We start from the raw sequence: 26,377 nt of genomic DNA, 5'->3' as shown, positions 1-26,377 counted from the left end.
ACACCAGAAATGAATTTAGCCCAGAGTGTCTGGATAGGAGTTTATTACACAGGATGACCAGTTGAGCTGTGTAAAACTTGGGCTAGTTTTGCCTAGATTCATGAGCATTCCAGCGAATCTGAGCCAAGTTTTGTACAAATCTTAAACCAATTTGGGGTGAGAGTTGGAAACTGCAAAAGTTGGTTAGAAGTCAGTCCAGCCACAACTCTGCTGTTTTGGCTGAGCTGCTTTGAGGTTTTGGGTTTGTTAGAATGACACACACTAGCCAGATGTACAATACTGAAGGCTTGTGCTATCTCGAGAGTAAGCAGGCCACAGCTGTCACACATGCTTAGACTGAATGGACAGCACAGGGAAAGATGACTGACTCAAACTAGGGTGTGTTTCCCTTTGTAGACTCCATGGGGACATGAATCAAAACTATGGGGGAACCCCTATGAACTGATCCTCATGTTCTCCCCTCTTCCGTTTGACACAACTCTCCTGCCCTGGTCTTCCTTCAGTAACCTACGAACTAGAACTGTGGTACATCGTACCTAACTGGCACTGAACGACTTGCGCCTGTCACATTACAGGAGTCTTTCAGACCTTAGTACATATGAACAGGTTGTCTGTGTTTTCTTGAACGCTTTCCATTGTGTCACAATTCCTTTTTGTTCTTGAATTAAATCCCTTGAAAACAGGGCATACTGGCACATACTTCAACCACTGTATCCTTTTTACCACGCTCATTCCAAATGGAAAATCGTAGGTTTTCAAATTTGCAGCTGTGGTTCTGTCTGCATGTGCTCCGGCCTTCCACTGAACCAGCCCACGCTCCTCCTGTGTCCCTGGGGAGAGCGAGAGATCCTGAGTGTTAGGACAGCAAAATAACTAAATAGCTTACTCATTCCAAGTAACGAGCCACTGGATGTAGTTCAAGTTCTGCACAAACACTTGTTTGGAGAAAGGATTGTTCCACAGCAGCTCAGACCATTGACTAGGCTGGTATCCTGCCTTCTGAAATGGCCAGGGCCTGATGCTTCCAAAAAGACAGAAAAATGCACGTGGCCAATTGTTCAATGCTCTACAAGGAGGTGAGGGGGAAAATACACCCCTACCTTTTATACCTGAAAGCATGAGATTGCATTACCTCACTATCAGTGGATGGGAGATGTAGTTAAAACGATCCTGAGTTCCCGTGAGAACTCTGCATGCAGGAAACAGGGCAGGATCAAGCTTGTAGTGCTACCTATCTCGCTAGAGTTTGTAAGATTATCCCACCCTTTGTAAAAACAAACAAACTCTGCCATGGTGTTTGATCCAGTGTTTTTCTGCAGCAGTGAGTTCCACAGGTTCAGTTTGTGCTACATAAAATATGTCCTCATACTTATAAACATGGTACTCTTTAACTTCACTGAGTGATCCTTAGTTGTCACAGAATGAGATGGGATATACAGGAAGGACTGATCAGTTTTACCCGTCATTATATTGAATTAATTACTCAATAGATTCCTCTCTAAAAGCTTTTCTTTTCCTATTATTTAGCACTTGGTGACTCCAATCAAGACTGGGCCCTATTGTGCTGGGCCAGTGATACTCAGACTGAGGCTCACGTCTAATGTGTCTCCTGCCTATGATATTAAAATACTGATTTAATTAATAACCGATCTATGTTATTAACCAGTCAGGATGCTTTTACTATGTTATTAACCAATTGTTGAATACTTAAGAACATAAGAATGGTCATATTGGGTCAGACCAAAGGTCTATCCAGCCCAGTATCCTGTCTGCTGACAGTGGCCAATGCCAGGTGCCCCAGAGGGAGTGAACCTAACAGGTAGTGATCAAGTGATCTCTCTCCTCCCATCCATTTCCACCCTCTGACAAACCGAGGATAGGGACACCATTCCTTACCCATCCTGGCTCATAGCCATTAATGGACTTAACCTCCATAAATTTATCTAGTTCTCTTTTAAACCCTGTTATAGTCCTAGCCTTCACAACCTCCTCAGGCAAGGAGTTGACTGTGCGCTTTGTGTAGAAGAACTTCCTTTTATTTGTTTTAAACCTGCTGCCCATTAATTTCATTTGGTGGCCCCTAGTTCTTATATTATGGGAACAAGTAAATAACTTTTCCTTATTCACTTTCTCCACACCACTCATGATTTTATATACCTCTATCATATCCCCCCTTAGTCTCCTCTTTTCCAAGCTGAAAAGTCCTAGCCTCTTTAATCTCTCATCATATGGGACCCGTTCCAAACCCCTAATCATTTTAGTCGCCCTTCTCTGATCCTTTTCTAATGCCAGTATATCTTTTTTGAGATGAGGAGACCACATCTGTACGCAGTGTTCAAGATATGGGCATGCCATGGATTTGTATAAGGGCAACAAGATATTCTCTGTCTTATTCTCTATCCCTTTTTTAATGATTCCTAACATCCTGGTTGCTTTTTTGACTGCCGCTGCACACTGCGTGGACGTCTTCAGAGAACTATCCACAATGACTCCAAGATCTCTTTCCTGATTAGTTGTAGCTAAATTAGCCCCCATCATATTGTATGTATAGTTGGGGTTATTTTTTCCAATGTGCATTATTTTACATTTATCCACATTAAATTTCATTTGCCATTTTGTTGCCCAATCACTTAGTTTTGTGAGATCTTTTTGAAGTTCTTCACAATCTGCTTTGGTCTTAACTATCTTGAGCAGTTTAGTATCGTCTGCAAACTTTGCCACCTCACTGTTTACCCCTTTCTCCAGATCATTTATGAATAAGTTGAATAGGATTGGCCCTAGGACTGATCCTTGGGGAACACCACTAGTTTCCCCTCTCGAGTCTGAAAATTTACCATTTATTCCTACCCTTTGTTCCCTGTCTTTTAACCAGTTCTCAATCCATGAAAGGATCTTCCCTCTTATCCCATGACAACTTTGGTGAGGGACCTTGTCAAAAGCTTTCTGGAAATCTAAGTATACCATGTCCACTGGATCCCCCTTGTCCACATGTTTGTTGACCCCTTCAAAGAACTCTAATAGATTAGTAAGACATGGTGAGTCATTTTGCTGTGAGAATATATATATATATATATATATATATATATATATATATATATATATATATATATATATATATATATAACTAGTAAATGAAACAATGAATTCACACAACTGTGGCTCTTTTGCGTAATGTTGATCACTGATTTGACTCCTGAACCATGGAGGTCTGAGTATCACTGGTCTAACTCTATTCAAAGAGAGACAGGCTCTTATTGCATAAAAATCCTGCTCTACCTCCAACTACAACCCTGAATCATTGATTCTGCCAGAAGATAGTTTGCCAACAGCAATTAATATAGCTTAACCTCTCCAGCCAGGACTGAAATCATAACTAAAACAATATACAACCAGACATGCACAAAGTGACTCAAGCCGCTGGCAGCACCAGTGCATTATAAGGCCTTGTCGTGAAAGCTTGCAATGGCTGTACCTGGAATGGTGTTGTCCAATATGAAGGCAATGCCACCCCCAACAAACATTTCTGTTGTTAACAGCACTGTTAATATTTGGTCCACTTCAGGAACACCTATAAAACATGCAGAATGTTACACCGATTAACACAGAGCACTGGGTTAGATGCTATCGTCTGTCTGAAAAAGAAAAATAAGACTAGTGTGTGTATTTAAAGACGACTGGCTGTTTCCTACCAATAAACTCCAGTGATGCCATGCAATACCTTTGATTATGACTAAGGCGTTTGTGGGCCCAGATTAGATTAAATTGATACTCAAAGACATCTCTCTTATCTACCTACCTTCCTGCTTTCCCTCTTCACTCGGCTTATATGAGCATCTCAGGCCCACTGACTCAGTGTATGTGTTATCTCATATCCCATTGTCCATTTTGTTTTATTAGAGTTCCTAAAAATCTAGTTTATAAAGCACACCATGTGTTGAAATGCTGAGAGTAGCTATAGGCACATATCAAAAGGGAGAAGAGACCAACAGCTGCAAACAAAAGCAAGCTAACTAGGGTTTAGATCTCATTTGGAGCAGGACAAATGCCCTAAATCCCCCCACATTCCTATGGAAGCTACATAAAATTCCTAATGTCATTCCATCATCATTAAGAATTGCAATATTGATAATCACTTGTACCATGTATTAGCATGGTGCCCAAGAGACCCACATTCCTATCTTACTCGATGCCAAGAGTTCAGTAGAGTCCTCCATTCACTGCAGTACTAATAGGGGATCTAAAGCATGTTTTGAGGCTTTCATCCAAGAGGCATACCTGTGTTAATGGCATTGGGGCGCGAATCCAAGTAGTTTGGCAACGTCAGCCCGAAAAACATTGCGAATCCCAGAATGAAAAGATTGCGGGAGGAGTTCATGTCAACAAACTGCAGGTTGGAAAGGCCAACAGCTGTGATCATGCCTGAAAATGTGCAAACAGAGAAAACGCAGCCTTGTTATAGACACAGAGGGTCTGTGTGCATTCCGTGCGAGGTAGAGGTAGCCACCTGCTGAGTCATTGGGACTGAGAGGCAAAAAATTAGGTACCACTAAAGCCATCTCTATTCTGAAAGTTGTACCAGTTTAACTAAGGGTATGTCTAATGCTAGAGAGACTATACAGGCATAGTTACATCACCGTAACTATGCTGGCATCAACCCATCACGTAGACACAGCCTACATCGACAGAAAAGGTTTTCCATTGGTGCAGAAACACCACCTGCCGAACGACCGTAGCTATGGCAACAGAAGAATGCGTCTGTCGACATAGCTGCGTCTACACTGGGGGTTAGGCTGGCACAGCTTGTCAGTAAGGGGTGTGATTTTTTTCAGACCTCTGACTATGCTATGTTGACTTAACTTTGAAGTGTAGATCAAGCCTGAAAGTGTGATCCGAATCTGATTAAATCAGACCAGTGCAAACACCTGTTTGGATGTTCTTAATTTGATTTAAATCTGGTTTATATCAATTTAGCTTAAATTGATTCATTACCAAATTAAGCTAAATCAATATAAACCAGCCTGAAATTGAAGTAACTGCGGTCACACTGTATTCTGCACCAGTTTAACTAAATCACTTCTGAAACAGATTTAAAGTTACACTGATTTGACTTCGAATATGGACAAGGCCTAAGGCTGCTATAATGCATTGGCAGCCCACCACTTAGGGTCAAGAGACAAAAGTATAGCTCGCACTAATGATAATCTCTTACGTTTGGAGGAAAACTTGAACCCTAGAATATAGGCAGTAGCTGTGCATCCCACTGTTACCTTCCCTATCCCCAGTGATGCTATGTAGCTGCAGTTCTTTTGCATCTTTGAGATTGTTCCCTGTAACTGATTCTGAAAGAAAAGCAAGCTGTTTAAGTGGAGAGCTTCAAAGCCAATGTTGATGGGCACTGGGCAGCCAACCCTCTTAGGCAGCGTTGCAAATGTCAGCCTGGTGCAAGCTCTATAAGTCACTTTTAGGCCAATCAAATGTAAATGAATATATTAGGAAAGGATTGGTAGGAAAGAGCACTGCAATTTAATGTTAATTTTGCCTTGATACTCTGCTGATTACATTTATAAACATATCTTTATAGGTACGTTACCAAATAATGTACAGAACATCCCTCCGAGGATAGGGTCAGGGAGAGAGGCGAACAGAGCCGTGAACTTGCCGATGGTTCCCAAAACAAGCATGATCCCAGCTCCATATTGCACCACTCTTCTGCTGCCCACCTGTAGAGAAAAACCAGCAACAAGGTGAAACAAATTGACTAGAGTCATTCCAGGCTTAGTAATATGTAGCTATTATACAGCTCTGTTCATCCAGAGATCTCAAAGCACTTCCCAAAGGAGGTAAGTATTGTTATGGTGGGAGATACCAGATGCCTCTGTGTAGGGTACATCTACACAGTTTCAGAGCCCAAGCTCCAGGCTGAGTGGGAATGTCTAGATAGCTGTTTTTAGCACTATAGTGGGAGCACTGCAAGCCTGAGTCTGTAGACATAGGCTCTGAGATTCGCACCTCCAGGGTTTTTTGCTGTGTAGACATACCCAGAGTTCTACCAGTTCCTTTTCTTAGCATGCAAACAAGGGCACAGTCTGTGAAGACCTGCTGTGTTGTTGCTACGTTTGTGATACAGTTCCTTTTGGGGGAGCTGTTGCAAGCAGGACAGGAGTTGCTCGTTGCCTTACTCTCTCTAACATAGTGGGAATTTTTGCAGCAGCGTTGCTCTCTGGGAACCAGGCACTGGTGCTTGGCCTGAGAGCCCTGAACGTGTTTTTTCTGGGTGCTGTCTGTGACCTCCTCTGCTCAAGGACTGAGCGACGCAGTCTAAACAAACATGTGGCACTGACAATATACCCAGACTCCGGCACTGATTTCTGGGTGACAGTGGGATGGGGAAACTGAGATACATTGAAATGAAGTGATTTGTGCAAGCTCATGCAGTGCCTGAGACCCCAGATCTCCTCACTCCCTGCTCAGTGCACCAAGCTGCGTCAGACTTTAGAAATTAAAGGGGGGGGGGGGATGTTCTGTTTCATGGGGAGAGACTGGCGAGCCAGAGCTTTCGCTATGGGCTGAGCACTATTCGTTAGTCTCAGTGGTGCGTGCTCTACCATGCACTGGGTGAGAAACACCAGCAAGCCTGAGCCCTTCTACAGCATCTTCCCTCCAATTTTAGCCCTGCCACGCTCCGGTGATGTTTTATCCCCATTTCCAGGCGTGGGGAACGGAGAAAACCTGTCACAGAGCAAGGAAGGGAGCTTGGACGTATAAATCCCATATCCCAGTGCAGTGCCCCAACTACGAACCACCTCCCTTCCCTGTGAGCCGGTGTCCTGCGCAGCTCAGCCTCTTTGTGAGTCAGAGCAGCCTCTGGTCGAGCTCTTTCACGCGTGAGGTTGGCAGCTCTCTAAAGTGCTGCTTTGGAAGCCGGACGCAGGCCCCAGGCCGCAGCCGGCCCCGGGTATTGTTCTACGCAGAGTTTTTATTTCACAACCTTCTCTCTGGTTCTGGAAAATCGACCCGAAAAGTCTCGTGTGTTCAGGACACCCTGACCTGGCTCCCACAGCGCTTAGGCAAGGCACTTCGGGTATGTCTACACTGCAATTCAAACCTCACAGCTGGCCTGGGCAAGCTGATTCGGGCTCACTGCTGTGGGGCTGTTGATTTCCAGCCTTGGGCTGCAGTCCGAGCTCTGGGACCACCACCCCCACCTCGCAGGGGGGTTGTGAGGATAAATGCAGTGAGTGGGAGGCACTCAGACACAAGAGGGGGCAGAGAAGCACCATAGAAAGCTAGACTTACTGACAGATGCCCAGGGACAGAAAGCGAACTCTGACTGCGAGGCAAGTGGAACCAGGTGCGTCCAAGGTCTCAGGGGCAGAAGAGGCCACAGCAATGTCATAGAGGGGCTATTGCAGACACACGTTATATGAACACAGTGACCAGGAAGGGCCTCAGGGCCAGCATCAGAAACTAGATAGATCCTGCACTGAGCTGGGACTCAGGCCCAGATGGAGCGTGAATCCCAGAACGGAGGTTTGGCTGCTGAGAATGCTCCACCAGCTGCCCCAGACCCAGCAAATCTGGGGCTACCAACATTCAGCTGAGCAGAGCAGCCAGGCTGGTGCACTATGAGCGAGAGTAGGCCAGAGTTTCTGCTCCTTTGGTTCTACACTGGGCACACAAAATGGCATTAAGCCACCACAGCACCTCCCTAATTCAGTGCCATGCTGGGCTCTGGGTGCAATTTAGAGCAGCCCTAGTACTGCTCTAAGTTGTGTCAGCTTCCATGTGCTGTTATCCCTCTGCCTGATCTCTTGCTTCCCCAGCCCATGACCTACACCAGGGGCTTGGAGAGAGCTATTATGCCAGCTCTGTGCTGGCTGTAGAACCCCCTCCAGCCTCAGGAGCAGAGTATTGCACGGGCCATTTAAGCCCTCTTTATGGCTTAGGAATAGCATCATAGAGAGGCTACATCATAAGAAAAAAACGTGGGCCATGGTGTCTATGGATCCATGAAGGGTTTTATAGCCTGAACTCTGCACCCTCTGTTGCACCCACAAAATAACCAGGATGCCAGTGGAAGATGCTGATATTCTCTGCAGCACAGGCGAGAGGCCGGTAGCTGTGCTGGGCACCGGCTGATCAGTCCAGGTGCCAAGAGCTTTACAGCGATCCCACCTGACTCAGCACATAGGGGAGGTGTCCAAAGAAGCTCACTGGCTGGTACCTTTGTGATGCCCAAGACACCGATGTTGGGGCTCGAGGATGTGGAGCCGTTGCCCGTTCCCAGCAGCCCAGCTATGATACAGGAGATCCCCTCTGTAAAAATGCCTCTGGAAACACAAGCAAACCCAAGAAATTTCATAAGAACATAAGAACGGCCATACTGGGTCAGACCAAAGGTCCATCTAGCCCAGTACCCTGTCTTCCGACAGTGGCCAATGCCAGGTGCCCCAGAGGGAATGAACAGAACAGGTATCATCAAGTGCGCCATCTCCTGTCGCTCATCTCCAGCCTCTGGCAAACAGAGCCTAGGGACACCATCCCTGCCCATCCTGGCTAATAGCCATTGATGGACCTATCCTCCATGAATTTATCTAGTTCTTTTTTGAACCCTGTTATAATCTTGGCCTTCACAACATCCTCTGGCAGAGAGTCCCACAGGTTGACCTTGCGTTGTGTGAAGAAATACTTCCTTTTGTTTGTTTTAAATCTGCTGCCTATTCATTTCATTGGGTGAAATTTCATTTCCCATCACATTGGCAGCTCTCAGGGCAGCATTTGGAGAGGGCAGGGATGCATGAGGGCACTTAGGGGCAGATTGCATGCGGCAGACACAGCCTCCACCGGAGGGGGTGCAGACAGGGCAGGGCTGTGGTAGGAGAATTTCCAGCCAGCGGCTTCTGCTCCCCTGCGATGGAAAAGGGTGCAGCACACATTGCCTGCCACGAGTGGCTAGCAATTCCCCTGCAGTGGGGGATAGCGCCGTGGCCGGGGCATGCCCCAGCCTCGTTGTAACCGTCCCTGGCACAAAGCATGGGCGAGGTTCACATTCACACACGGGGCACTTGCACAGTGTATGGCATGTTCTAAATGCTCGACAAACAAGGGAGATGGGGAGCGTTGTCCCAGTTACCACCTGGGGAAGGTGAGCTCAGCCAGGTTACGGGTGCCAAACGGTAGCCTGTTATGGGGGTCAAATTTGGGTGCCAAATGGTAGCACTACAGCCATGTTTCGGCACCTACATTTCCAAGGTGCTGAACCTGCAGCTCCAGCTGCCCTCATGGGAGCTTTGGGTGCGCAGCCCCTTAGAAAGCCAGGCCAAAGTTACTGAGGGGCCAAATGCTGGGCATTGAAAACCTGGCTAACACACGTGAGCCTAGAACTCGGGTGTCCTGGCTCCCACCCACTGCTGCCCAGTAGGATTCGTCCTGCTGTGGTGCAAACCCCGGGTCTCCTGCACAAACCCATGTGTGATTTAGAGGGACGGGTGAGCTGCTCGTACCGTACCTATTAATGGCGTGGATGGGTGGCGCCGGAGCCCCTGCCAGCCTGGCACAGGCGTAGTAATCCCCGATGGACTCGATAATGCCAGCCAGGGTAGCGCTGAACATCCCTAACACAGCCGCTGCTGTCACGGTGGGCAAGCCCCACTGACCTGCATCGGGCAAAGCAGAGCAAGGGATGAGCTGCCCCGGGCATCCCAAGCCCTGAACATGGCCATGTCCGCTCAGGAGCCGCTCTAGCATGGGTTCCAGACTGCGCCCTGCCCGGCTCAAAGGGCCAGACACAGGGTGTGCTGGCAAAGGCTGCTCAGCCAATTATCCTTCTGACAAAGTGCGCTATGGACTTGTGCTTGGCACAGGTGACCTGGGCAGCCCAAACACAGCTGTGGGGCAGTGGGGGTGGGGGAAGCTGCAAGCCCCTAGAGCCCTCCCCCAACACACACACACTGGGGATATGCTTCTGCTGCTGCAGGTTGCTCCTTGAGAACCGCCCAGCTTTCTTCTCTGCTCCGGTGGTGCAGCCAGCCATGGGGGCGGTGGCTGTGCAGGAGGATGCCAGCTCAGGCCATGCCTGGCCAGCCTTAGCATCTCTCCTCTGCTCCTGGGCCACCCACTCAGCTGTGGGTGTTACCAGTGGACTCCTGTCCCTGTGAATCAGTATGGACCCCAATGGCCCTGCGCAGTGCTGTGCACCAGGGGAGATGGTAGAGGGTGATCTTTTCCCTACAGCAGCTTCTGCTGAGTATCTGGTTAGGGGAAAGGGTCATTTCGCTCCCCCAGTCTGAGCTCCAGCATGGGGAGCAGAGTGAGGGGGCGAATTCTGAGGATCAGTGGAAGATACTGAGCAGGGGCAAGGTGCCCCAGCTCCTTGCCTTGCCTGGGGAAGCATGCAAAAGTGTCCTGCAAGCTGGGCTGGTATGTGCACCAATGGCAGGCAAACCTGACTTGTGCACTGCACGGAAACGTGTGTACACTTCTGCAAACACTTTCCCTGATCCCTCGTGATTCACGAGAGAATCTCATGTTCACTCACAAGGGTACGGTAGACGAAACCAGGGTGCAATTGACATGATTTTCCCCCTGGCGTCCGTCCTGGCCTTGTAGCCATATGCCTCAGCATCGCGTGGGAAAACATCCGTCAGTGTTAAAATATAGCACAGCAGCCACACCACCATGATGGCCAGGATGATCTGGGGATGAAAAACAGAGGCCCATGTAACATAACTCTCCAGGCACACTGAGCAGCAACACCCCTGGAAGACGGATGGGAGAACTGCTCCAAATACAGCAAGAATTGCCCACCATGGAATCCAAACCCCCAACCTACACTAACAACTCCAGGACCATCTATGGCTTCACAGAGATCCCGGTGCTGTGGGACCGTTGAGACCAGCACAGCAACAGCAGGGCTTGAAGTTAGCACATCCAACCCCACAATTCAGCCCCCGTTGAAGAAGCTCTCTCAGCCCTTAGCTGTAGCAGGACCCTGCCACACAGTGGAATAGTACCCAGTCCATACTCTAGAGGGCAGTGGTGACACCAGTGCACGCACCCATCTAGGACAGTATTTTGAGGTCTGGAAAAGTTCCGTTAATTACAGTCTTTCCCCCGTTTATTTCACATTTCCAAGTATTTCTGCTTTCCTGGGTTCTGGCCAGCACGGTTAGTGCCAAAATGCCACAGCCATGGCCACGCTTTCTGTAAGTGCTAGCGATTGCTAGCCCAACACCACAGCCCCAACAGCACTAGATCGTTCATAGATGTTTCCGTCACAGGCCTGGAGACCCCCTGGTATGTATCTGACCCAGACCGCTGAGCTGTGGGAGGTTTCACCCGTCATTGGTAATTAGCAGGGGATGGGACCGTCCATACCGGGAACATTTTGAAGATCTGTAGCCTGAACACAATACAACCTTTCCCCCATTTGTACCCAGGCAGCCGAAAGGTCGCATTTCGCAGGTACTGGGCAAATAAAACAATCAGAAAAATGGATCTATTGAAAAGAGAAAAAGAGTCATTAGGACATCCCTAGGAAATGCAGAAGGGGAACTCCCTGAGGGCCGAATTGCACCATTGTCCAGAGATCGTACGCTCTCTGGGCACGGGCCCATCTTTTTGTTCTGCATTTGTACAGCACCTAGTGCAACGAGATCTTGGACCATGACTGGCGCTCCTGGGCACTACCATGAATAATATTAACAATAGTGTATTTGAACCCAAATGGTTTTAACCAGTTACAGGCCAGTCTATGCAAGCCAGTGTCCATTGGGCTATGCAGAAATGAGAAGGAGAACAGATCTGGTGTATGAGAAGAACATACAATCCATGCTGGTGTGGCAAACATGCCTGTGGGTGCCAGTGGCCAATTTCCCCATTCATCATTTTGTGTCTGCTAAGTTCGGAGTTCCTGTTGTTTTCTGAGAACGTGTCACAAGTAAATGGTGAAGGATAATCCCGGTGAGGTGTTTGCCTTACGTATGTTTAGTTGACTGGAGTAAACTAATCCACTGTTCACTAGCTGGGCTACAACAGCAGGATGTATTGGGTGCTGAGTGGACCTGGTCAGGAATTTTCTGTCAAATGTTTTTTCCTGCAGTGGCTACAAAATCAAGATTTTTCCAGGGGAAATTTTTTTGATTTTCTACTTGGGTCAGGTCCAGCTGAATCAAAACATTTTGGTTTATCAAACTGAATCAAATGTTTTGTTTCGGGACAGTTTGACGTTAACCTGTGTTTGTCTGAGCTGTGGTAGGGCCTCATGGGAGTTGTAATTTGGGTGCCTCGTGCCCCCATTTTCTTCTAGTGGCCAGACTCCCTGACTGGACTGCATCTCCCATAATGCATCACAGTTTCCCTTCATGCTGAACTGCCACAATGCATCTTGAGAGTCCCATGCCCCTGATGCATTATGGGAGATGTAGTATGGCTAGAGGTGAATGGAGGCATGAGGCATCTGAAGTATAACTCCCATGAGGTACTGCTGCAGCTCAGGCACACACAGCTTAATGTAGAACAGAGCTGAAATATTTTGACATTTCCAAATAGAATTTTTTTCAGAACATTTTGCTCTGCCAAAATTTTTGATATTTAAACTTTTCATCCTAATTTGGGACAAAAACACAGGTTGAACTTTCATGGTATTTTCAGTCAGCTCTGGTATTTAGATATGGTGGTGGTTGGTGTCCTATATGCTTCTAGGATAGACAGACACACAGTCAGATCAGTTATCAGACAGATTTTGAACCTTGCATCCTATTGAAAACTCAGCAAAGCAATGACTAATGCCATCTACTCTTCCCCTCTCAACCTTTGTCCCCCTTTTTGGCTTGAATACTCATTATCAAGTGATCTTGATTATGAAAAACCAATTGCTGTAAGTTACATGGAGCAGCGCTGCATGTTTTCCATATGAAATATGCAAATGTAGGCAAAACTCCCATTGGCTTCAATTAGAGCAGGATCAGGTCTATAGGGCAAACCCCACTGCAATCAGCAAATGCGTCTGGGGATGGAATTTAACCCTGAGCTGGGGGTAACTTGGAGCTTAAGGGCCAGATTTTGCCTCCAGATATGCACACCCATGAGGGTGTGACACTAAGTGCTAGCAGCATGTCAATCTGTGAGCCCTGTGGCTGGTCTCTGTATGATAAGCGAGGAGCATACAATGCTGCAATGCCCCAGTGCGATCCTGCGCGGTCCCCCGCAGCTTGGAAGACTGACAGTCCTATCAGGGAGACGGTGGGAGTGACGGTGAGAGGTCCAATGTAGCTGAGCAGTGCTCCTGGCAGCCCCACAAGCCCGATCACCACTTCCACCAGGCTGGACACGATGATCGCCCCTTGGATCTATGGTGCAAAAGGGGGGGGAAAGCATGTGAGGTGTGGCGATGTGGTCAGCTCAGAGCTGTCACATGCTGCCAGGCTCCTCCGCCCGTGCAGGTGCTACAGATAGGGATGAGCCTGGAGGCCTAGTGGCATTTGCATGGCTCTGACCTTGGGTGCTGAGCCATGCAAATGCCACTAGGCCCCCCATCCCTGGCAGCACATTCTGCCCCACATGGGCAGAGAGCACCGTGGCCATCAGCTACAAGGGTTTAGCCCTTGTCCACAGGGAGTGATGTTGTGCTGGGGAAGGCTTCATCCATGGAGGAAGGGAAAGGAATAAAGCATGGAAGAACCTTGAACTGGGATGGGAATGGGAATATCCATCCATCCATCCATCCAGTCATTATATATATCCATCCGTCCGTCCATCCATCCGTCCAGCCCATGCTCTTCACAAGTTAGAGAAGGTTGGGTTGAACAGCATAAGGGGACATGCCAGTATCATGCAAGAGCAATTCTAAATGGCTGCATCCTGGTTCAAAGAAGAGCAAATGACTAAAAACATAAAATGTGTCTTGGGTAAAATGAAGCTGACTAGTGAATAAGCCCAGGAGCCACAGTCAGTCGAGTCGGATGATGTCTGGGAGGCCACAGGCCAGGCCTCTCCTGTTTGAGTGCAACGCGAGAGCTGGAACTCTTGTAGCTGCTGTAAAGTAAGTCCTCTTGTTTGGTTAGAAGATTAAACCACTGGAGAATAACTGCATTTTACACGTTATAAAACCCAGCAAGTCTGAAACTCTCTGCCATGGCCAGGCAGCCCAGTGATGAGCTGCATTTTCTGGGTCTTAGCCTACTTCCCAGCAGGAGGTGCTGTCTGGTATCCACCTTCCATTGGACACAGGAATTGCCACATTGGATCAGACCAGGGATCTATCTAATCCAGGATCCTGCCTCCAGCTGGGGCCAGCACCAGCTTCTCCATAGGAAGCTGCAGGGAGACCTGCAGTGGGCTGTTAGGGGCTAACCAGCCCCAAGGGAAAGATTCCTCCTAGCTCTCCATAGTTAGAGGCTGGCTTATGCCCTAGAGCCTGGAGGGTTATGTCCCATTCCAAACTGGATTTTTTTGCACATGGGAGCTTCCCGGGCTGAGGGAGGATGGTGTCACTTCGGTATCTCTCCATCTATCAGCATAGACCTTGTTAATAACAATACCTGGCTCTTACATAGCCCTTTCCATCAGCAAATCTCAAAGCACCGCACTATCTTATATGTATTTATCGTCCCACACCTTGTGTGGTAGGGCAGTGCTAGCCCCATTGCACAGCTGAGAACTGAGGCAGACAGACTAAGTGACTTGCCCAGTGTCACACAGGAAGTACAGGGCACAGCAGGGAATTCACCTAGCCCAGTGTCCTAACTAATAGGCAATGCTTCGTCTCCATTGCTCTGCACTGAGACAGACACCAGCACCATTCACAGCTATGGTGCTACTGGCATGTCTGAGCACTGGCCTGAGATGTGTTTGAAGGTATTTCCCATTGACCAGTCAAGTGCACCCAACCATGGCTAGAGTCACCTGGAGGGCCCTCCTGCTTGTGCGTCTTGGCTGGACATGACTGCAGAAGCAGGGGGAAATTGCTGTGGCTTGCACAGGACAGAAGTGGCACCTGCACTTTGCACTGGCCCCCTGCACAGGGGTGAATCTCATAAACACCAAGGTGCGTGGCCCTAATGCAGCCGAGATGTAAGCAAGTTGGGTGTTTGTCTGGGGGGAGTCTTCTTTCCCGTGTCCTGGAGAGACAGATCCCCAGAGCCCCTGAGCCGTGTACGCCCCTGGCGGCGTAGTCAGAGAGCACAGCTTACTTCTCTCATCCTCGGGTGCCACACGTGAGATGTGTTCAGTGGTAATGTCCAATTGCCGTAGATCTCCTCTAAGACATGAAACGAGGCTGTTAGACACGCAGGGATAACAGCACTCCAAGCCCTGCCCCCTAGGGCATGATTCACTGCTGTACTAGTCCTGTTTACACTGGTGCATCTCCCTTGAAATCTAGAGACCCCGCTGTGCTGGCACCGTGTACCCACGGAGTGAGGGCCGATCCCTGTCCCAAAGAGCCGCCCGGCGAAGGGTACATCTGCCCTGCAGGTGAAGGTGGGATTGTAACACTGGTAGCATATCTGGGTGAGCTTTAATCTTCCCAGCATGGGCAACAATAGCAGTGGAAATGCAACAGCCTGGACCAGCAGCCCAGGTATGTACACAGGGGCTCTGGTGGGCTGGTACTGGGATGGCTAGCCTGTGCCAAAGCCTGCACCGCCATGATCAATGTTACCCACGCCAGCTGGATTAAGGCTAACCCTGGCGTGCCTAATGGTGCTTCAATCACACCTTCATTTGCTGTGTAGACGTGCCCTAAATAGACCAGTGTGGGAGGGGAAACAGAGGCAGAGAGAGAGAAGAAGGAACTGGCTCCAGGTCACCCATCAGGGAACTGGGCACAGAGCCATGGCCTCCTGGGCTGGTGCCCTACCCACTAGACTATACTACCTCTTGATAGCTGTGCTTCAGCCATGACACTTGACACATGACACTGAGTGTTCTCTCTCTCAGGCGCTTGGCTGGCTGTTCCCGCTCACAGGCTCAAAGTCTAACTGACGCCATATATGGGGTAAGGCAGGAATTTCCCCAGCTCAGATCGGCAGCGACCTTGGGGGGTTTCACCTTCCTCTGTGGCGTTGGGGGCAGGTCGCTTGCCAAGTTCCTCTGGGTATTTCTCACTTAATCAGTTCCCTGCCACTCAGGGGCCTCGGGCACTGGTGCACCTCAGCCCCCCCTAGTTCGTGCCCATACTAGAACTGTCTCCTATGGGCTTGGTCCCCTTTTGGTTGTTGGGATTAGTGTGCAGGTCTCGAGTGGGGTTGTTAGCTTAATATGCAAGAGGTCAGGCTAGTGGAGGCCCTTTCAGGCTAGTGGAGGTCTGGTGGCCTCTTCTGGCCTTAAACGCTATGACCCTGTTGTACCCTTAGCTATAAGGGTTGTACTTGGAGGGGCTGTTAAGTGACTCATGGGCTTTACCACATGACCTGGTTGTAAACGAAGCTTCAGTTACCTTCTGGGGGACATTTCCATTTCTCTAGAGCCAGGATGGACTTGGCAGGAACCAGAAAGGCGAGTGCGCTTGCTTGAAACAGGGGGAGTCTGCATGAGCAAGAAGGAAAAGCCTCATTTGCAATTGCCCGCCGCTCTGCCTCGCCTTCAAAGCTTCCCGTGCAATGGTTCAACAGGGACCAACAGCCAAAAGAAAGTGTGGAGAACAATTGCCATAGAGTCAACCTACCGGATCCCCAGCGTGGTCTGGATCAGCGTGGTGATCCCGACGCAGGTGAAGATGGTGCCGATGAGCTGGCTGACTGTGTATTGGTCCTTTCCCACACACAGGGACTCTGCCAGGAGGAACGGGACGGCGATCGTCCCACTGAAACAGGTCAGGTAGTGCTGGAGCGGGGAAGGGAAAGGAGTCTTTGGTTAGGGCTTTCGGGCGAATCTGAGAACCCACCTTCATTCCCAGGGAGAGTGAAGTTCGCCTCTGCACAAGGCCGTGGTACCGCTTAAGTCCCAATGTGCTATGGGACTTAAGTGGTGCACTGCGACTTGTGCTGGACCTCTGAATGTCAGGGGTTTGCTCTTGCCACTGCTAATGAGACCGAAACTCAGAGTCACGTATAAGGGCACGTGGTATAAGGAAAACTGTATTAAAATTGTACAGCGATCACTTTAGATGTTCAATGGTGTCCTGGTCCTGCTTGCAGGCTAGAGAGCTCTGTAGGGAAGCGTGTGAGCCACTGTCAGTTTGCACCAGACAATGAGTAATACCTGTTTTAGGGAGTAGCCTGCTTTTTCTCTCTCTGGTTTTGTTTCTTTATGTTGGTAAGGGACTGGATTTTAAGAAATAAAGTGGTGTTACATTGCACCCTTCCAGAAAGATTAAAAACCATAGAATACACTAACCTCTGTGTGTATGTCATGACCGTAACAGGGCACTGGAAGCAAGAGAGTGGGGCAGTGCCCTCTGATCTCTCCTTTCTTACCTGAAAGCCAAGCAGGATGCAGAGGTACCATGGGGGCACGTCTTCAATTTTATAGATCATGTCGAATTCTTTCTGCTCCCTCCCTGTGCCTGTGGCTTGGCGCTGGAAATGGAGAAAGGATGATTTCAGCACCAGCAGGGGCAGAGAGCAGAGGTTGGCGGTTAGGCTGAGAAGCTTTGACAGAAATCAAATGTGAGCGGATTTCCTTGCTCCCCCATGATTTGGTCTCTGAAGCGATCGCCCCAGTGCAGGGAGATTTGAGACACATCTGCTATGCCCCGGCTGTCTTGGAGTAACATACTCACCCAATCTGTCCTGAGAGCCCTCGGGCCTGCTGCAAGGGCCACATTGCAGCTGGAGCCCCCAGCCGAGAATCTGGCTGGCCCCTCATAGGGAGCCCACACTGGAGCAATAGTTCTGCCCCCAGTGCAGTGTGTTCCCTACTCCATGCCCACAGCAGGGGAGGAAGGGAACTTAGTACCACCCTGTCCCACCTCTCATGCCCCCTTCAGACAGTGAGGGGCTAGCAGGGAGACGGGGCTGCATTCTCCAGTGGGATTCTGGCTGGCTCCTGCACGGGGGGACAAAGCAATCTGTTCCTTGCCCACTCGTGCACAGCCCCCCTGGGGCTGGCTCCAAACAGCCCCCTGAGATTCTGGGTGTCACCACTCAGACCCACACTGGTGTCTCCGGTTCCCTGAAGCCTCTGGTTCCACTGCGCTGCTGTTTCCATTAGCCACACATTCCTAGGGCCAGTGCTCAGAGCAGGCCGGGATTACCCAGCATGCACTGGGTGCACTTGCACAGGGCCCCCATCTCAAGGGAGCCTCCACCCACCGGAAACAAGCCCAATCCAAGCTGGAGTGGTGCTGTGACCCCGTGCGCCAGGTCACAGCACCACACGCTCCAATTATGACAGGGGAGCTGATGGGCCAAACCTGAGCAGCGCAGGGCTGGGGCGGGCGAAGGGAGTGAGCGGAGCAGGGTGGCTGCGATCAGGGGGAGCTGCCCTAGCTTTGGATGGGAGCAGGGTGCTGAGATGGGGGGAGGGGGTGCTGGTGGCCAGGAAGGTCCCTGAGGTGGTGGGTGAGGGGCTGGGGGCAAGTGGGTGGATGTTGGGTGAGTGGGATGTAGGTCAGGGCTGCTGGGATGTGTGGGGGCTGCCAAGAGAAGTGGGGGCAGACAGCTGGAGCAGAGCTCTAGTTTGAGGAAAGTGATGGGCCCCCTCCCAATTTCCAGAGTGCACAGGGCCCCAAAACTCAGTCAGTTGGGCCTGGCTCTGACCCTGTGTTACCCCATGTGCTACCCGGGAGTTCTACAGCTGTTGGCCCTTTGCCTGCCATTTCCAAAAGCTCTAGGGTTTCCTGGGCAAAGTGCAGGCTTGGCGTCTGAATTTCACATGCAAGGGGCAAAGGCCTCTCCAGGGGTGTCTTCTCTCCCGAGGAATGCTGTGCATAAGGATGTGGGGCAGAGTGGTGCAATCTACAGGGAAGAACTGCTCTCCTCTTATCCCACCAGCTCATTGGTAAGGGCCCTGCTGCTTGAGGGTTTTTGCCCAAGAAGGTAGCTGCCAGCTAGCCCTAAACCCCTGCAGCATTCCCTGTTGCTAGTGGGTCCTGCAGGGATCTGTTCTCAGCCCAACGCTATTCACTATCCTTCTCAGAGCTCTGGAAGGAGAACATTATTGCTGGTAAGATGGGCAGCGGACACACAAATTGGTGGCGAGATGGACCAAGGTCAGTTATACATCACTTGGTAAGCTCAGCTCATTTGACCAACATGCCTTTTGATACAGCCAAATGCAAGGGACGAAGAATGTGGGTCACGCTTAGGAGGAGGAACAGGATCCTGGAAAGCAGTGATGCTGCAGAGGACTTTGGGGGCAACAGAACTGAAGCTCCCAGTGCGATTCTGTAGCTAAAAGGGTGAACGTGATGCTTGGATGTGTGAGCAGGGCCATATTGAGTAGGAATAAGGAGGTGCTATTACCTCACATGGATTGTATACTGGGTCCAGTTCTGCTGGCCACATGTCAAACAGGATGTGGAGAAATTGGAAAGGGTGCAGAACAGAGTTACAAGAATGATGTGGCGTCTGCCAAGCCTGCCTTATAGCGAGAGACTAAAGAAGCTCAGACTATTTAGTCTGTCCAAGAGAAGAATAAGAGGTGAGTTGATTAAGGTCTATAAGTACCTGCATGGGGAAGAGATTTCTGACAGCAGAGGGCAGAACAAGGCATAGCAAGATCTAGTGGTTGGACGCTGACACTAGACAAATGCAGACTAGCAAAAAGGTGCTAATTTTTCAGTGATTAACCATTGGCACACTTGATCTAGGGATGTGGTGGATTCTGAATCACTTGATGTCCGTCAATCAAGACTGGATATCTTTCTAAATGAGACGCTACAGCTCAGCCAGGAATGATGGGCTAGATGCGAGCCTCACTGCCTGGGTTCTCCAGCCTGGGTTATACAGAGATCAGACTAGCTGATCAGAACGGTCCCCTCAGGCCTTGGAATCTGTGAATGTAGTCCCCTGAAGGCCCAGGAACAGTTGCCAAGACCCAGAGAAAAGATCCTCTGCTACCACCAAGCCTCTGGCTTCACTGCTCAGACCCAGTGCTTCATCCCCAATCCTCCTGCTAGCGTTACCAGCCCCAGTGATTTTCGACTCTCGCAGTTACAGCTGGTCAAAATACCTGTCACTCCCTCCAAAAAAATTCAAATAAAAAATCTCCCTTTGAACTCTTTTGTTCAGGTTTTTTTTTTTTTATCATCTTTAGGATGAAAATTTCCCAGGGAAAATTAAGTGAACTCTTGGTGTGTCGATTCAGTTTTCAAAAAGTTAAGTTTCTTTAGATGTGAAAGGGTCGTTGTTGTTCCACTCCTCCCGTGCCCAACCCCCCGTTTTGCCACTGAGTGAAATAGAATGCCACTGACAGGGGTTATTTCCTCCCCTCCCTTTTTTCACTCCATCCCTTTTCAAAACAGCCCCGACTTTGGGAACGTCACTGACCAACAAAAAGAAAAGTAAAGACCTGCTGTAACTCTGCCACATTCCGCAATGGCCTCAATGTTTGTGTTTCAGAGGGGAAGGGACGACTCTCCAGGGAGCTGGGAAAATACCCGGCGAGTCAGTGGGCTACAGGAGGGCTGCTGCAGACATCAATGGCTGCAGAGGAGAAGGCTCTCGCACCAAGCCAGTTGCACTCCATGGGAGTTTTTCCATTGATGCAATGGGCTTTGGCTCCAGTCCCACCAGTGGTGTGGTGCTGAGACAGGCCAGCTGCTACATGAGCCGGGGCGGGGGGCAACAGAGAGACAAGGAGATAGGGTGGGACGAGCCCACAATGAGCTTTAAAGACAAGGAGTGTCACTTTTTTAGGGGCAGATTGTGACGTGCTCAATGTGCCCACAGTGCCCCCCTTCCTCTCCTGTGGTGGCTACCTGTATCGCAGCTGGCAGCAATTGTGGGGCCACTGCCTGCCCTTGCACCCAGCTGGGTGAAGAAGGGGCGGCAGGGAGGCAGTGGGTGGAGCCTGGCCAGTGACATCCCCACAGCATGCTAGCTGAGCCTGCAGTAATGTGCACCAGGTAAAGGGCTGGCACAGATTGCCTCTTCCATGGAGCCAAAGGGGGGCAGTTTGTGATTCCTCAAGTCCCAGCCTGTCCTTGATCTGCTCCTAGGGCAGCGCAGCCATATGCCACCCCTCGCTCAGGGCTCAGCTGAGCCCTTCACCTAACAACGGACCCCTCCCTCAGCTAAAGCTAGTGGCAAGCTGCAGTCTCAGCTGCCTGGCATCCTAGGCAGAGCGCTGGTCTCACCTTGTCCTCGCTCTCCGGCTCCTTCCCATACGAGTTCTCGGTGATGATTTCGGGGATCCCCTCGTGCCGGGCGGAAGCTGCATTTCCATTCTGCATTTCCCCGAGGGACATGGAAGACAAAGCAAGTCACTGCTTAGAGAAACTGCTGGTGGAAGCACCATCACCAGGAAAATAAAAGATCACAGCGCAGAACAGGCAGCGCTGATTGGAAGGATGCCACTGTCTCCACCAGGCTGGTGGCTGTTGCTAAAAGCAGCTTGTCTGTTTTGGGAACCCAGAGAGACTCACCACAGCACTGGAGAGTGAAGAATCGGTCTTTGTTCCCCACGCAAAGAGCAGCCATCACCATCCAGTCTGAGTGGCTTTGATTGACATTACAGGGAGCAGCAATGTGAGACAGAACAAACGGAGCATCTCAGTGAGAGCACGGTATGTGTGTCTCCTCTGTGACACGCTGCAGCAGTGCTGCTCACACAACAGCTGCTGGCCTTGAAGCTGAGCAGATTAGGCTTTATCTAAGTTGTGCAGCTTTAACTATATGGGTTTAAAATGTTATCAGAGGCTACATCTTCACTACCCGCCTGAATCGGTGGGTAGAAATCGATCTCTCAGGGATCGAATTATTGCGTCTCATTGGGACGCGACAATCGATCCCCGAATCGACGCTTGTACTCCACCAGCGCAGGTAGGAGTAAGCGCCGTTGACAGGGGAGCCGCGGCGGTCGATTTGCCACCGTCCTCACAACGGGGTAAGTCGGCTCGGATACGTCAAATTCAGCTACGCTATTCGTGTAGCTGAATTTGCGAATCCTAAATCAATCCCCTCCCAGTGAAGACGTAGCCAGAGTGATATAGTTAAAGTGCTACAATCCCTCAATGTGGACGCAGCTAAACCAGTATAAATGCGCTTATACCAGTAGAGCAATCCCCATACAGGAAGGGGAATGAGCGATACTGGCATGAGACACCTTTATAATGGTGTAATTGTATCCACTCTAGGGTGGTACCAGTATAATTATATCAGTGAAAAGTCACACTCCGTAACTGTAATAGCTATATCAGTCGGTGTGTAGGTCAGGCCTTAGAAACACAAAGGTACAGTACAGAGAAATCAAATGGCAGTTACATAGCTACATAATATCCCTCCTTAAAATAAATGAATGGATTTAACAGTATTGTCACCACTTGTGTAGCACATTCAAAGACCTTTACAGAACACTAGTTAAACCTCAGAGCACCCCCAGGAGATAGTAGTGACCTATCACCCCCATTTTACAGATGGGAAATCCAAGGCAGAGAGTAAGTGACTTGCTCAAGGTCACCCAGTCCCTTGGTGTCAAAGCTGGGATTAGCAGCCAGGAATTCCGGGTGCTCAGATCACTCTCCCTTCACTAGTAACACTGACAGGGTTTGGATCATTGCTATAGAATATACTAGTGTTTAACACCCCTTCCTGCCCTCCCCCCCCCCCCCACCCAGGGGAAGGTGGATCTTGGATAACTGTTACTTTGTATTGTAAAGGAGTCACACTAAATCTGCCACAGTATGGGCCCACTCCTGCAAAGGGCTGAGCCTGCTGTGGGGTGCTCAATGCACTTCACACCCGGTATCTTCAGTGGCAGCTGCATGTGCTCAGCAGCAAACAGCATCAGTCCCTATATTACAGCAGCCCATACAAAATAAAGCCAAGTTCCTTGCAAATTTACCTGAGAAAAAACCCAAGAGTTCTCAGTTTCTTGGATCCCATTTCTCCGTCTGTGGTTCTTACCCTCTGGGGCCCGGATTCTGGGCTCTCTTCTCTCCTGGGGCCTGACTGAAGGGTCTGCCTGACCTCCAGTCTTGGCCTGATTATTAGAACCTCGCAAGCCTTTTGCTGAGTCCGTGAACACATAGTGGAGCTGCCAGGGTTCCCTGGGCCATGTCAAAGGGGGGAGCTGCCCAGGGTGAGGCAGGTGCCAAGGAGAGGAACCAGCAGCGACAAAACGGCATCACTTGAACCTCATTCATTCCGACTATTAAATCACTGTTTGATGTCAAGTGCTCCATTCCTGAGTGGCACAGTCACCCCTCACTGGGGGCCGAATCGCTTCCACTTCGCTTCTAAGCCAGAGGCGTATGTTGAATAAGTCAGTCCAAAGGGAAGCGCTTTGTGAAATCTGGCTTCCAAGAATGATCAAATGATAAGTTGCCTTTAACGTCAGACACAAGTCTAAGAAAGAACCTGTGATGGCTGCTCCCCTCCCCTTCTAACAACCAACACAGATAGCTTGCCACCCACTTCCCAGATAGTTACATCAAACACTGGTAAGCAAGGAAATGGATGCATTTGGGGAGAGGGAAGGGGAGGGAGTGAAAATATGGTAATAGCAAACAACATGTTCACCTTGGTTTGAGACAAATCTTCCGAACTGTTCCCCATTCTCCTGCAGAGTGCCACTGGGATTTCCAAGGGGACTTTGTAGAGTGACGCTTTTTATGGTCATGGGGAGGACTTTAGTCAATACACCCGACATTGTTCATGGAGTCAATCTATAACCACGGTTATTGGCTGCTGATTGTGAAAGAAATGAGAGCTGTGTTTTTAAAGATAATATATTAACTCCATTAATTATGCTTGGCATCGCAGGGGAATGATCAGCCTTTCCTAAACTTATCCGTTTTTCACAGCTCTTTTGTGAAAACATTAGAGTGCTGAGTTACTGTGTAACCGACTAGTTCATAAATGGACTGAATTACAGATTGCACTAATCAGCTCATCAGGTCTGATAAAGGAAGCACCATCCTGCTGAGCCAATGTATCTGCGCCAGCTCTCAGACTCTCTGATGGGTCAGCCCACTGGAGTGCCCCCAGTCAGAGGCTCTTAGATCTGTGTGTGGTGTACATTCATTGGTCAGGTGGTTTTGGTTTGGAAGTAGATTCCCCCCCAGATGTGACGTTCCACAATGCCGTGGGTGTCTGGATCTGGGGTTTTGGTTCAGGCCCAGCAGACTTTTCCAAATCCGGTCAGAACACCCCCGAACATCTGACACGTGCTGAACTCTGGACTGGCCACCTCTGGATAAGTGGTTGTTCCATGGCACTTCCTGTTACAGAGGATGGAACCTGGACAGGCAGAAAGAGAAATAACAAAAGGTACCTGGATATTTTAGACCCTAAAAGATGACTGCGTTCAAGTCTGGATCTTGGTGCCCACGACACCGTGATGCCTTTAGAGCCAGTGACGGGAGGTGGGGGGGACGTCTTAAAAGTGGGCCCAACATGGGCATTTCAGGTCTGCAGACACCACAGCTGTTTTACAAACAGATACGCCATCGGCCAGAGGACAGCCCCAAACTTTGGGGCAAGTCAGCTCTGGATTTGGGTTCTGATCCCAATGTCTTGGCTTGGACCATGCAGAAGTGTGGTAAAAATCACGTCCCTTCCCCCCCCCCCCCCCCCATGCCCAACATCATTGGCTTGGCAAACATTTCTAGTGTAGACCTGGCCTGTATCTCACAACACAACAGCCTCTTCCTTCCCATAAAAGCATCTCTCTCTTGAAATAGCTATCCCGACAAAACTCGTGGCTGGGTGGGAATCATTAGCAGAGATTCACCCCAGTTTATGTTCAGCACCAGGCCCTCAGCTTACCTGCCTGGGCCCCCAGAAAAGGGGCACAGCCCATTTCTCAGGGAGCTACGGCCACACACTCCTCCCAGAGTGACACACCCTTAAAGGCACAGCCTGATAATGCTGGTTCTAATCTGTTCCTGGACCTCAGCAGCTGAAAGAGGATGGAGCTCAGCTATTCTCAGTGGTGGCAGATGACAGAACAAGGAGTAGTAGTCTCAAATTGCAGTGGGGGAGGTTTAGGTTGGATATTAGAAAAAACTTTTTCACTAGGAGGGTGATGAAGCACTGGAATGGGTTACCTAGGGAGGTGGTGGAATCTCCTTCCTTAGAAGTTTTTAAGATCAGGCTTGACAAAGCCCTGGCTGGGATGATTTAGTTGGGGATTGGTCCTGCTTTGAGCAGGGGGTTGGACTAGATGACCTCCTGAGGTCCCTTCCAACCCTGATATTCTATGATGCTATGATTCTATGATGAAAGGCGGCACCATCATCCTGCTGTTTGGTGGTGCTGATCCAGTTCCCACTAGCTAAGCATCCACCACCACTACAGTAGATAGGCCAAGGACTGAATGTGCCGTGCAGAACAAACTCCCCTTTCACACTGGTGTTTCCAGGCCAGGGGTAAGGCACAATGGCTGGGAATATGGAAGATGCTTGTGCTGCCACTGTCCATGCTGTGAAGACCCAGAATCATTGGTCTCCAGGGCTATCCATCCAGTGTCTTTCACCATCTAAAGCTCCAGGGTGGCAGGAGGCTGATGGGAAGGTGTCAGCAGCCCCAGTGCTTGTGCTGCTGTTGGAATAACGTCTCTGTACCCGTGTCTATCCACGATTCACCCAGATTCTCTCTAGTAGCCTATTAGTTACAAAGGTTGCTATGAAATTAAGCATTAACTGCAACATTAGATGCTAACGAATGTTTGCTGATGGATGGGGGAGCTAATGTTTTCCAAGTCCCAGCTGATGACAGGGGCCAGGACTATGGGAAAGGGCAAAGTGTCACAGGGTCCACTCACTACTAGGGCACCTCCTCTTGGCTGCTCTGGGGACCAGCTCCTTCTGGGTCCAACACCTCCTTCTGCCACTCATTCACACACCTTGCCACCTCCCTCCCTCTCTGTGTGTGTGACTCAGGAGGTTCTCTCTTCATGGCTTGGCCCTCCAGCCTGGTCACTATAGTTCTCCCATTCTGGGGTTGCAAAGTCCTATTGGACGACAGTCCCAGGCAGTCTTCAGTTCCACTGTCCAGTCTGCATCACTTCTAACCCGGGCCTACCCTCTACTCCAGGATCCAGTCCAGGGACCCTATGTCTAGCAATTGTGGTCTGCTTTTTCCCAGACCCTGCTGCTATTGCCCTGGACTCCTTCCTACATCTTCTGACTCCTCCGGGTTTACCAGCCCAAACTCCCTTCTCCCAGGGGGTGATTGCAGACTACTTCCCCAGAAGCCCCTTTCTGCTGTGAACTTCCTGGCTTTATACCAGCCCCACCTGTTCCTTCTCAGCTAGGTTCCATCATCAATCA

At 49.7% G+C, this 26,377-nt stretch overlaps 1 protein-coding gene across 1 annotated transcript; it reads right to left on the bottom strand.

Moving 5' to 3' along the window:
- Positions 1-582: 582 nt before the first annotated feature.
- On the bottom strand, positions 583-23,660 carry SLC23A1 (solute carrier family 23 member 1). Its single transcript, XM_065409476.1, has 15 exons — positions 23,625-23,660; positions 21,242-21,331; positions 17,418-17,519; positions 16,667-16,824; positions 16,439-16,527; positions 15,192-15,259; positions 13,168-13,349; positions 11,377-11,497; positions 10,538-10,694; positions 9,509-9,656; positions 8,225-8,330; positions 5,591-5,720; positions 4,276-4,419; positions 3,473-3,568; positions 583-830 (listed from the first exon to the last, which is right to left on the bottom strand). Exons 1-15 carry the CDS (start codon positions 23,658-23,660, stop codon positions 583-585), a joined length of 1,875 nt encoding a protein of 624 aa, XP_065265548.1.
- Between the last annotated feature and the right edge of the window lie 2,717 nt (positions 23,661-26,377).

This window comes from Emys orbicularis, chromosome 8, assembly GCF_028017835.1.
Source record: "Emys orbicularis isolate rEmyOrb1 chromosome 8, rEmyOrb1.hap1, whole genome shotgun sequence".
NCBI classification, from domain to species: Eukaryota; Metazoa; Chordata; order Testudines; family Emydidae; genus Emys; species Emys orbicularis.
The sequence above is the reverse complement of the archived record's forward strand: the minus strand, read 5'-3'. Positions and strand labels throughout refer to the sequence as shown.

Coding starts and splice junctions, on each gene's coding strand:
- SLC23A1 (XM_065409476.1), bottom strand. CDS start 23,660: ATGGGGAACAGTTCGGAAGATTTGTCTCAAACCAAG. Junction 21,332..23,624: donor AAGATTTGTCTCAAACCAAG/GTGAACATGTTG, acceptor GGGGAAATGCAG/AATGGAAATGCAGCTTCCGC. Junction 8,331..9,508: donor CCCATCCACGCCATTAATAG/GTACGGTACGAG, acceptor TTGTGTTTCCAG/AGGCATTTTTACAGAGGGGA.